The sequence below is a fragment of the Haematobia irritans genome, chromosome 5 (genome assembly GCF_050003625.1).
Source record: "Haematobia irritans isolate KBUSLIRL chromosome 5, ASM5000362v1, whole genome shotgun sequence".
In the NCBI taxonomy this organism is placed as follows: Eukaryota; Metazoa; Arthropoda; class Insecta; order Diptera; family Muscidae; genus Haematobia; species Haematobia irritans.
In genome coordinates this window covers 157727017-157739557 of record NC_134401.1, presented here as the reverse complement: position 1 = coordinate 157739557, position 12541 = coordinate 157727017, and the positions used below count along the sequence as shown (strand labels likewise).

At 30.4% G+C, this 12541-nt stretch overlaps 1 protein-coding gene and 1 long non-coding RNA gene across 2 annotated transcripts; both read left to right on the top strand.

Moving 5' to 3' along the window:
• Window positions 1–3135: 3135 nt before the first annotated feature.
• On the top strand, window positions 3136–12459 carry mr (anaphase promoting complex subunit morula). The gene is made up of 8 exons (XM_075313173.1): window positions 3136–3242; window positions 3998–4445; window positions 4529–4773; window positions 5019–5211; window positions 5277–5984; window positions 6056–6319; window positions 6380–6621; window positions 12178–12459. Exons 1-8 carry the CDS (start codon window positions 3189–3191, stop codon window positions 12376–12378), a joined length of 2355 nt encoding a protein of 784 aa, XP_075169288.1. The 5' UTR covers window positions 3136–3188; the 3' UTR covers window positions 12379–12459.
• On the top strand, window positions 9473–10434 carry LOC142240327 (uncharacterized). Its single transcript, XR_012723234.1, has 2 exons — window positions 9473–10063; window positions 10229–10434. It is a non-coding gene; the product is annotated as an uncharacterized LOC142240327 (long non-coding RNA).
• Window positions 12460–12541: the final 82 nt, after the last annotated feature.

Genomic DNA, 12541 nt, shown 5'->3' with positions numbered 1-12541 from the left:
TCGCACCAATAGTTTTTGCAAAATCGCCTATCAGGCAGCGAACCGTTATATCAGATATCAGGAGTGATATCTGATGTCTCGAGAACACTAGCATATCTAGTGTGCGGTTTAAGTTTAAATGGGGCCATATTTGCTTGGTGTCGTTACAGCCCTTGCAATCTCCCATCGAACATTTGCAGGTAGTCAGGGGCATACCAACAGATTCTAGTTCCCCTGGAATATGTAAGGTAGTCCCTAGCCTTGCCAACTCATCCGCTTCGCAGTTCCCCGGTATGTTCCTATGGCCAGGCACACTACGTTAGGCACATCTGGCATTATTTTGAGGACCGAACTGTGACCGTAACTTTTTTCCGACCACAGCGATATCTCGCGCAACCGCACAGCCATTGTTGCGGCTGATTGTTTGGCCAAAATGTCTAAAGGCAATAGATGCAGCATGTTCCTGTCTTGCTGAATGCACCTGAGATACACAAGCACGCCATACGCTGAACTTTGTCTAAACTTGTCGGCTGGTGAAGTCACCAGCCACCAGACTACAACACCATATAGCATTATAGATCTAACCACTGCCGTGTATAGGCAATGCACAATTTTTGGTTTTAGTCCCCACTTTTTTCCTATTGCCTTTTTGCACGAGTACAAAGCTACCGTTGCACACTCACCAAAGGGAATTTCAATACCCCCTAAGGAAATGGGCCTAACCGTGGGAGTTTTGCGATCTTTGCAGTGCATGACTAGTTCAGTCTTAGCAGGATTTACCCCAAGACCATTGTCTTTCGCCCATTTCTCAGTCATCCGGAGGGCCCTCTGAATAATATCTCTGATTGTGGATGGGAATTTTCTCCTGACTGCGCCACATCATCTGCGTATGCCACCACTTTTATCCTTTCTTTTTCTAGGGTAACCAGAAGGTTATTTATAGCAACATTCCAAAGAAGAGGTGATAGAACTCCTCCTTGGGGAGTGCCTCTGTTCACATACCTTTGTATGTTTGCTTGTCCTAGTGTGGCTGAAATACGTCTCTTCATTAGAAGTTCGTCTAATAGCCTAAGTATACATGGATCAACATTCAGGGTTGTCAGTCCATTTAATATCGAGCTCGGATGGACATTATTGAACGCCCCTTCGATGTCTAGAAACGACACGATTGTGTATTCTTTGACAGATAGTGAGCTTTCAATAAAGCTGACTAGTTCATGTAATGCGGTGGTCTCAGTAGACCTACCCTTCGAGTATGCATGCTGTCGTTTCGAGAACAAACTTGAATCGATGCTCGTTCTAAGATAAATATCTATCATCCTCTCCAGAGTCTTAAGTAGGAATGAGGATAAGCTGATTGGTCGGAAATCCTTCGCCCTCGAGTGAGAGGCTTTTCCCGCTTTAGGTATGAAAACGACTTTTGTTTCCCTCCACTTTGTTATGTACTTGGAGGAATATAATTTTTGGTGGCATTTTTTGTTTAACTTTTATTGAAGTTGCATTAGTACTAAAAATTTACAAAATATATTCATTATATGCAAATTTATTACAAACTAGCAACAATTCATTTATGGCGAAAGCTATGTAAAAAAACAAGGAAAAAATGTTTTACGACAGCAAATTACCAATCGAAAAAATTTTCGATCAACAAAACTCGATATCGGCTCCCGTGGTCCGAAAAATTTAGATTTCGATCAAAAATTCTCGCAATCGAATGCCTTGATTAGCCCCCTGATCTTTACCCTGGACAGTCATCCTTCGTCAAAATGACGACGCGTAATTTCATTTTCGATTTAAAATGCATTTTGGTCGATTGGAAAATGATATATTTAAGTTACACCAATACAACCCCTTTGTGAATTTTTGTCTTATACTAATTAAAAACAAATTGAATAAGGAAATAACTTCAATTTTGCTTCTCATTTTTGCTCACGATGTAAATTATAGCGTCTTGAAATAAGTCGTAGTCAAAATGACGAAGGATGACTTTAGTGTACAAAAAATAAGGATGACTTTCCAGGATTGAAGCTCAATATTGAAATGGGGTTAGACCCATAATGCTGTGTGATGCTGGATCTCAAGATATTACTTCGGGTTCACTAGAAACAGCTTTAGTTTATATATAACATTTTTGGTATTCGTGCGAAACTGCCTCTACTGGAAATTATTGCAAATTGCAACAGGCTTACCTATCACAGGGCTGGAATCGATGCCCCTGTTTATTGTAATTTTAAGATGTTCATATATATTAAGCTCTTGATATAAAAACCCTATCCTGGAGTACAACTACAGTGAAACCTCTCAAACATGGACACTATTACCTCATAAGCGTAGAAAGACTTCTGGGGGAGGGCCCCCTAGAATATGAAAACCTATATACGATTTTCCATTGTATATTGTTAGTGTAGTATAGACAGAGGGGCTACAGCCCTCCTGTCTAAAGTTGTCTATATACGTCACTGGGAAACATTCCCGTCAATGATAAGCCCATGTTAAAGTGACTGGCTCCTTACATACATTTTGGCCAGAACTAGAGCTGGTTCGTACACACCAGAAATTAGTGCCGTACGTGTCCTGGGGTTGATTATTAACGTAGGTTGGGATTAACAATTGAAATAAAAAGTCCATGTATATGTATCCCCAAAACAAATGCCAATGAGAAAAATGGATTACGACCACTTTCTTCAAAGATGATTTATGTAGTTCAAAAAAAAATTCACATTTTTATTATATTTCCAAAATGATCTTACTTTGACAGTTTAAGTTTCCTCCATTTAACTAAAGAATTTAGTTCATTGTTAGTACCAACATGATTGAAATGTGATCTTGATTTTGGCAATGTACAATATAATTGCATCACATGATGTATACTTACGAATTTCGCAACATTACAATTAAAAATAGCATCAAGAGGTCATTAACTTAGTAGGTGAAAAACTATGTTTGTGCCTTACACACATTTTACATAATACTTGATGATACTTGTTTCCGTTTAAAATAAACAAATGTTCAACAAATGATTTTATAACGGATCGTATTCAATACAACATCAAATATATACATTTATATCTCCATTTGTCACCCTGTTTTCTGCTCAGCTGTCGTCGTCAATCATCTGTACTCGGCGTTCATTGTCGCATAGTTTGGCGGCGTTAATTTTTTGACTTGCCCCTAGAGTTTGACCGGCACAAAATAACTTTGGGTTCAAAATGGAAATAGTTTGGTCAGATTTCAGTGAAACTTGTCCCATTATAAAAGAATGTGTAAGTATGTCATGACTATCATGCCTATAGATATAAACGAAACATTTCGCCAAACTTTTAGGGTGCTTGATATTACTTTAACAAAGGCAAACATTCCGTGATGGCTTGGTTGTTTAGCTTGGAAATGTTTGTTTACATAAATTATTAATATTATTGTGGTATCAAATTACCCTTGTGGTATCATTGCCACCATCAACAGTCTTTGATCACCACTGGGTGGTTATATTTCATTACTCAGATTATTTAGTCTACTGTGAGACTACAGTAGTGAACTTGTTCCTTATCACTGAGTGCTGCCCGATTCTATGTCAAGGGACCTCCTTTTTATAGCCTAGTCCTAACAGCGTTCCACATTGCAGTGAAACTACTTAGAGAAGCTTTGAAATGTCACCGGCATTACTGAGGTGGGATAATCCACCGCTGAAAACCTTTTGGTGTTAGGTCGAAACTGGGTTTGAACCCACGACCCTTGTGTAGGCGGGTATACTACCTATAACACCACGGTGGCTCTCTCTGGGTGGTTGCTATTGCAGAGTGGTGTAAAATGGGCGCTTATAGTCTGACCTGACTACAGGGAAAGTCCAATTCCTACTCTCATATTTGTTCCGAATAATCAATACTCTTGCAATGTTTTTAGAATAGTTTCGAACATCCAATAGTGGTCAGATTTATTGTTATTTTTCAAATCTCTTCCAACAATATACATTTAAAATAACTAGAACATTATCAATATTAAATTACTTATCTATTTCCAGTTGGAGACACCAGACTTGTGTGGCGAAAATCAAGACACATTGGATTATATTTACGATGTTCTTTGGATTGAAATTGGTTCATTTGTTCGCAACAAAATATCTCCAACATTTTGGTCCTATTTCAAAGACACCGAAATTCTTTCGAAGTTCGAAAGAGAAAGTGAAACGACGGAAAATTTACAACTTCAATATAAATTATTTACAAATTTTGTAAATGCTGTCAAGAGTCTGGATGCGTATTATCAATTTGTTAAATCAAGTCTAGAGAAATTGGATACTATACGCCAAATAACGGATCACAGTCGATCATTGGCAAAACTAAATGAACTCTTACGCTCTTCGCTATTGTCACAATTGCCAACACATTTCAATAATGTGGTATTTTCCTTTTATAGTGTATCCTTTCGAGTATTCTTTAATCTACATCAGTCGACAGAAATTTCTCAGGGTGAGAAAACAGTACCTCAATATGGGGGATTTTATATGTTTCCAATTTTAATTAAAATATTTTTGCTTACATTGCACTTGCAGACAATGAAGATCTTGATGAGTCGGGTATGCCTTGTAAAGGTTGCAATCAGGAATTAGAGAAATGTCAATGTCAAGCCCTACTGCAGACTATAAATGAAGTAAATCAGAAACTGGTTGATTTGGAACTACTGGATCGTTTGGCAGGTCAATCGATGACATTTTTGGTACAATTACGCATAAAGGATCACATCAAGAATACATGTCATGGGATATTTGATAGAAGTCATTTGAAGGTGCTTTTGACGGTAAGATATTATTTTGATCAATTTTGGCCTTAGAATGGCTTCGGATTATAAACAAATTATTTGAATCGAATTGATATTAACTATAAATTTGAATATTTTTATTTTAACAAAATTTTGAATTTATTACCCATATCTATATTTTTAGTACTTTACATCAATTAAATTACTAATAATTAAAATTAAAAATATTACCAAGAAATATTTCTTTTAATTATTTAAATTATTTTTTTTTATTATCTATCTAGTGGCTCGATGATGTGGTCATTAATTGGTTGATGCAAGTTTTCCATAATAAATCAATGGCTGCCGATGCTATGCTCACTGATGATAATTCAAGGACCTCTGATGCCATACAAAGTCTAAAGGTCAAGCTGACATTTTATGTCTATGAAAATTATGCCATTAGTGTAATAGATCAATTTTTCAGTATTATCATAGGTAAAGTTATTAGGAATTTATTTTATGACAGATTTGCTCGAATTTTATAATTTATTCCTTTTTAGACTTCCCCGATTCCATACCGGCCATAGATGATTTGAAAATATGTATGGAAAAAATAAATTTACGCCGACAAATTATCAATACATTGAAATCTTCTTTGGAGGCTCGTATTCTACATCCTGGTGTAAACACTATGGACATACTAACCGGTTATGTAGCAGCTATAAAAGCTATACGTTATCTAGATAACAGTGGAGTTATTTTGGAAACTGTTACTGCCCCCATTAAAGAGTATTTAAGGAAGCGTAGTGATACAGTACGTTGTGTAGTTACTAGCCTAACGGAAACAGAATCTGGACCCACTGATTTATCTGAGGAATTAGCCAAAGGTGATGCTGCGAAAGATGCCACTACGGGTAATGTCAATGATGAGTTAAGCAATTGGGAGAACTGGCAACCTGACCCTTTTGGCCTGGAAAATCCCATACAGCCTCGGCCTGTGAAGACATCACGTTGTGCCGATATTATATCTATGGTTGTCGATATTTATGGTAGCAAGGAATTATTTATGAGTGAATATCGTAATCTGCTGGCAGATCGTTTACTCACACAATTAGAATTTAATCCCGAAAAAGAAATAAGAAATTTGGAATTATTAAAATTGAGATTTGGTGAATCGCTATTACACAATTGTGAAGTTATGCTTAAGGATATAGCCGATTCGAAACGCATCAATAGTCATATACATAGTGATCCCAAATATGTGGAAAGTAAGTAATAATGGTGGTTTAATATAAATTTCGAAAATGATCACTAATGACAAATTGTATGTTTCGTTTAGACAAAGAATTTGATATTTCCTCTCTAATAATATCGGCCCAATTTTGGCCTTCATTTAATAAGGAGAGCGTAGAATTACCCGAACCAATTGCCAATGAATTTCAGAAATATACCAAATCTTATGAGGAATATAAAGGTAATCGGACTTTAAATTGGCGCACGGTTACAGGAAAAGTCAATATCACCATAGAATTGGGAGATAGAGTTTTAGATATGACAGTGGCTCCAACACAGGCGGTGATAATCTATCACTTTCAAAATAAAAGTAAGTATGCTGCTTAAATATTTAAATGAATTAGAAACTCATTGAATGAATTTATCTCAGATGAATGGTCCTTGGATGACTTGAGTTCTTTGGTGAAAATACCTCCTTCGATTTTAAGAAGACGCATGGCCTTTTGGCAATCTCATGGCATAATTGCTGAATCTCAACCCGGAATCTATAAGTTAATTGAAGATGATTTACCGAAATCCCAAAAATTACCCATAAATGAAATTATTGCCGAAGATGAGGACAATGAATCTGCTATGGCCAGTGCTTCGGATCAGAGGGAAGAAGAATTACAGGTATGAATATGTTTGAATTACGGTTAGGATTAGCAATAAGAAATCTATAGAAATAAAATATGTTCTATAGAAAATTTCGACAAATTTTCTATAGAAATAAAATTTCGACAAAATTTTCTATAGAAATAAAATTTTGACAAAAATTTCTATAGAAATGAAATTTCGACAAACTTTGCTATTGAAATGAAATTTTGACAAAATTTCCTATAGAAATGAAATTTTGACAAAATTTTCTATAGAAATAAAATTTTGACAAAATTTCCTACAGAAATGAATATTTGACAAAATTTTCTATAGAAATGAAATTTTGACATTTTGTCATACAAAATAAAAAAATAAACAAAATTTTAACAAAATTTCCTATAGAAATAAAATTTTGACAAATTTTCCTATAAAAATGAAATTTTGACAAAATTTCCTATAGAAATGAAATTTTGACAAAATATCCTATAGAAATGAAATTTGACAAAATTTCCTATAGAAAAAATTTTTGACAAAATATCCAATAAAAAATGAAATTTTGACAAAATTTCCTATAGAAATGAAATTTTGACAATATTCCTTATAGAAAAAAAAAATTGACAAAATTTCCTATAGAAAAAAAATTGACAAAATTTCCTATAGAAATGAAATTTTGACAAAATTTCCTATTGAAATGAAATTTGGCAACATTTTCTATAGAAATGAAATTTTGACAAAATTTTCTATAGAAATAAAATTTTGACAAAATTTTGCTATACAAATAAAATTTTGACAAAATTTCCTATAGAAATGAAATGTTGACAAAATTTCCTATAGAAATGAAATTTTGACAAAATTTGCTATAGAAATAAAATTTTGACAAAATTTTCTATAGAAATAAAATTTGACAAAATTTCCTACAGAAATGAATATTTGACAAAATTTTCTATAGAAATGAAATTTTGACAAAATATCCTATAGAAATGAAATTTGAAAAAATTTCCTATAGAAAAAATTTTTGACAAAATATCCAATAAAAAATGAAATTTTGAAAAAATTTCCTATAGAAATGAAATTTTGACAATATTCCTTATAGAAAAAAAAAAATTGACAAAATTTCCTATAGAAAAAAAATTGACAAAATTTCCTATAGAAATGAAATTTTGACAAAATTTCCTATTGAAATGAAATTTGGCAAAATTTTCTATAGAAATGAAATTTTGACAAAATTTTCTATAGAAATAAAATTTTGACAAAATTTTGCTATACAAATAAAATTTTGACAAAATTTCCTATAGAAATGAAATGTTGACAAAATTTCCTATAGAAATGAAATTTTGACAAAATTTGCTATAGAAATAAAATTTTGACAAAATTTTCTATAGAAATAAAATTTGACAAAATTTCCTACAGAAATGAATATTTGACAAAATTTTCTATAGAAATGAAATTTTGACATTTTGTCATACAAAATAAAAAAATAAACAAAATTTCCTATAGAAATAAAATTTTGACAAATTTTCCTATAATAATAATTAATAGTTAGTTTTAAGTCAATTTTTCCTGAATTGTACTAAATTCTATCAACATGTTGTCCTATAGGGCGTTGGTTGATTAAATAAATGAATAAATAAATAAATAAATAAAATTTTGACTAAATTTCCTATAGAAATAAAATTTTGACAAAATTTTTTATAGAAATTAAATTTTGAAAAAAATTCTTATAGAAATTAAATTTTTACAAAATTTCCTATAGAAATGAAATTTTGACAAAATTTTCTATAGAAATGAAATTTTGACAAAATTTTCTATAGAAATAAAATTTTGACAAAATTTTGCTATACAAATAAAATTTTGACAAAATTTCCTATAGAAATGAAATGTTGACAAAATTTCCTATAGAAATGAAATTTTGACAAAATTTGCTATAGAAATAAAATTTTGACAAAATTTTCTATAGAAATAAAATTTGACAAAATTTCCTACAGAAATGAATATTTGACAAAATTTTCTATAGAAATGAAATTTTGACATTTTGTCATACAAAATAAAAAAATAAACAAAATTTTAACAAAATTTCCTATAGCAATAAAATTTTGACAAATTTTCCTATAATAATAATTAATAGTTAGTTTTAAGTCAATTTTTCCTGAATTGTACTAAATTCTATCAACATGTTGTCCTATAGGGCGTTGGTTGATTAAATAAATGAATAAAAAAATAAATAAATGAAATTTTGACAAAATTTCCTATAGAAATGAAATTTTGGCAAAATATCCTATAGAAATGAAATTTTGACAAAATTTCCTATTGAAATTAAATTTTGAAAAAAGTCCTATAGAAATCAGATTTTGACAAAAATGTCTATAGAAATAAAGTTTTTAAAAAATTTCCTATAGAAATAAAATTTTTTAAAAAATTCCTATAGAAATAAAATTTAAAAAAAAAATTCCTATAGAAATGAAATTTTGACAAAATTTCCTATAGAAATGAAATTTTGATAAAATTTCCTATAGAAATCAAATTTTCGACAAGTTTCGACAAAATTTTCTATAGAAATAAAATTTTTACAACATTTTCTATACCCGTGTAAAAATTGGAGGATCCAATCCTATCTAATAATATCAAATTGGATCTAATTGGATCTGTTCAGATATTGGTTCAGACATAATTAGATATGCACAGATATGCTATATATGGTGCTAGATCTGGTTACATATAATTGCAGATCTCATCATATATAGTATAATATTTAATTATATCTGGCATATCTAATAATATATGCTTGGATAGGACCATATATAGCACTATATCTAATAAGATATGGTAGATATAACATCATATCTGACTATATATGGTGTTAAATACGGTCCAAAATATAATAAAAAAATCATGAACAAGTTAAAAAGATTTTTGAAATACACGTCTAAACCTCAATGTCTTATGTCAAATGTCAACGCCGTCAGGGGCATCACTTCTAAACAAATTTAACGCCAGACTAGCTGATAAAGTGTATATCGTTTCTTTTATTGCGGAGATTATGTAGGTAAGTAGATTGTATTTGTTATTTCCTTAGTAGTCATTTTCATATTGTTTTACTATTTTCTAGATTTGGAAAAAAAGGAAACCTCAGTGGTGTACTGGTTAACATGCCCGCCTTGCATTCAAAAGGTCACGGGTTCAATCCCAGTTCCGACCAACACCAAAAATTATTTCGGCGGTGGATTAACTCCTCGCAGTAATGTTGGTGACATTTCTGCTTCAAAGATTCTCTAAGTTGTTTCAGCGCAACGTGAAATGCCGATAGGACTCGATTATAGCAAGGAGGTCCCATGTTATTGAGCTAATTATTGAATCGAGCAGCAGTCAGTGATAAGTGAGATGTTGATCACTGTGATGTCATGATGGTCTGAATAGTATGTATGAGCCTAAAATAACAGCCTATCGCTATATCTAACCTAATCCCGAATACACTTTAAATGTGAGTATTAAAAGCAACATAAAATTATATGGCAATTTTTATTGCAACTTAAAGAAGAATGATCCAAAACAATACTAATACTTGCTTACATAGTTCAATATATTCCCATATTTGTTTATTCCTATATTTGTTTAATAATTGTTTTTTTACTTAATTTCATTGCAGATTGCCTTAACGCTGTAATACTTTAGTCGCGTGTCTAAGTCCAAAGCAGAAGAAACAAACGAAAAAACCCTTGGACAACACTCTAACTCAACTGTCAATACTCTTAAATAGCTTTGATGGATCAATTTAAATTAAACATATTTATTATGCACATACTTTTCGTCTGTATTATTAAATAAAACAATTGATCTCATTTTATATACAAATTATGGGCTTTTATGTGTTGAAAGATCTCGAAAGATACAATTGTATCAAATAATATACAATTATATCAAATTAGATCTGATTAGATGTGTCTCATTTTTGAGATCTGATCAGATCCAATTTCATAGTATTTAGATCTGACCAGATATAACCATTTTTCGGATCTGCTCAGATCTGACCATATCTTGGCTCAGATCTAACCATATCAAATCAGATCCCCCAATTTTTACACGGGTAGAAATAAAATTTTGACAAAATTTCCTATAAAAATGAAATTTTGACAAAATTTTCTATAGAAAAAAAATTTAAAAAAAAAGTTCTATAGAAATGAAATTTTGACAAAATTTTCTATAGAAATGAAATTTTGACAAAATTTCCTATAAAAATGAAATTTTGACAAAATTTCCTATAAAAATGAAATTTTGACAAAATTTCCTATAAAAATGAAATTTTGACAAAATTTCCTATAAAAATGAAATTTTGACAAAATTTCATGTAGAAATTAAACTTTGACAAAATTTCATATAGAAATTAAATTTTGACAAAATTTCCTATAGAAATTAAATTTTGACAAAATTTTGCTATAGAAATAAAATTTTGACAAAATTTGCTATAGAAATGAAATTTTGACAAAATTTTTGATAGAAATAAAATTTTAACAAAATTTTCTATAGAAATTAAATTTTGACAAAATTTCCTATAGAAAGGAAATTTTGACAAAATATGAATTACGGTTAGGATTAGCAATAAGAAATTATCTATAGAAATAAAATTTTGGCAAAATTTTCTATAGAAATAAAATTTGGACATAATTTTCTATAGAAATCAAATTTTGACAACATTTTGATAAAATAAGCTATAGAAATCAAATTTTGACAAAATAACCTATAGAAATTAAATTTTGACAAAATTTCCTATAGAAATAAAATTTTAACAAAATTTCCTATAGAAATGAAATTTTGACAAAATTTCCTATAGAAATGAATTTTTGACAAAATATCCTATAGAAATAAAATTTTAACAAAATTTTTATAGAAAGGAAATTTTGACAAAATTTCCCATAGAAAGGAAATTTTGACAAAATTTCCTATAGAAAGGAAGTTTTGACAAAATTTCGTATAGAAAGAAATTTTGTCAAAATTTCCTGTAGAAATGAAATTTTGACAAAAATTCCTATAGAAATGAAATTTTGACAAAAATTCCTATAGAAATGAAATTTTGACAAAATTTCCTATTGAAATGAAATTTTGACAAAATTTCCTATTGAAATGAAATTTTGACAAAATTTCCTATTGAAATGAAATTTTGACAAAATTTCCTGTAGAAATGAAATTTTGACAAAATTTCCTATAGAAATGAAATTTTGACAAAATTTCCTATAGAAATGAAATTTTGACAAAATATTGCATAGAAATGACATTTTGACAAAATTTCGTATAGAAATGACATTTTGACAAAATTTCGTATAGAAATTAAATTTTGACAAAATTTTCTATAGAAATGAAATTTTGACATTTTGTCATACAAAAGCCCATAAAATCAATATCAAATCCAATTTTTCCCAATAAAGTCTACAATATTGACTACGCAATACCTCCCTTCCCCTATCTCTAACAGGAAATATGTTAATAAAATTACTAAATATAATATCACTACGTCTATATTGTGCTCTATTTTTTTTTTTCAATAAACACCAGTGAAATATTGATTTACTTTAATTAACATCTATCCATTTTCTTTTTCAGGTCTTCTGGTCTTATATTGTTGGTATGCTAACCAATTTAGATTCTTTACCCATTGAACGTATACACCAGATGTTAAAATTATTTGCCTCCAATGGTTTGGGTGTTGAATTCACACAAGATGATTTAAAAGATTTCCTGCAACGTAAAGTACGCGATCATAAGTTAATCTATTCCGGTGGTGTATATCAATTAGCCAAATGAGTACATTCCCTGTGCCTCGCTATCAAATTGAATTAATGCTAAAAAGTGTTGTCAGTGCGTAATAAACAATTTTGTTTCTCATTTTGTGTACTTGTCATTATTATTAAGAGAATATTAAAAATATTAAAACCAAATGAATTGGCAGAAACCCCACCACTGTCGG

Excerpts from the sequence above, each read along its gene's own strand:
- mr (XM_075313173.1), top strand. The coding sequence starts at position 3,189 with ATGGAAATAGTTTGGTCAGATTTCAGTGAAACTTGTCCCATTATAAAA. Across the intron at positions 5,212-5,276 it reads ATTTTTCAGTATTATCATAG|ACTTCCCCGATTCCATACCG; the intron begins GTAAAGTTATTA and ends ATTCCTTTTTAG. Across the intron at positions 5,985-6,055 it reads TGATCCCAAATATGTGGAAA|ACAAAGAATTTGATATTTCC; the intron begins GTAAGTAATAAT and ends TGTTTCGTTTAG.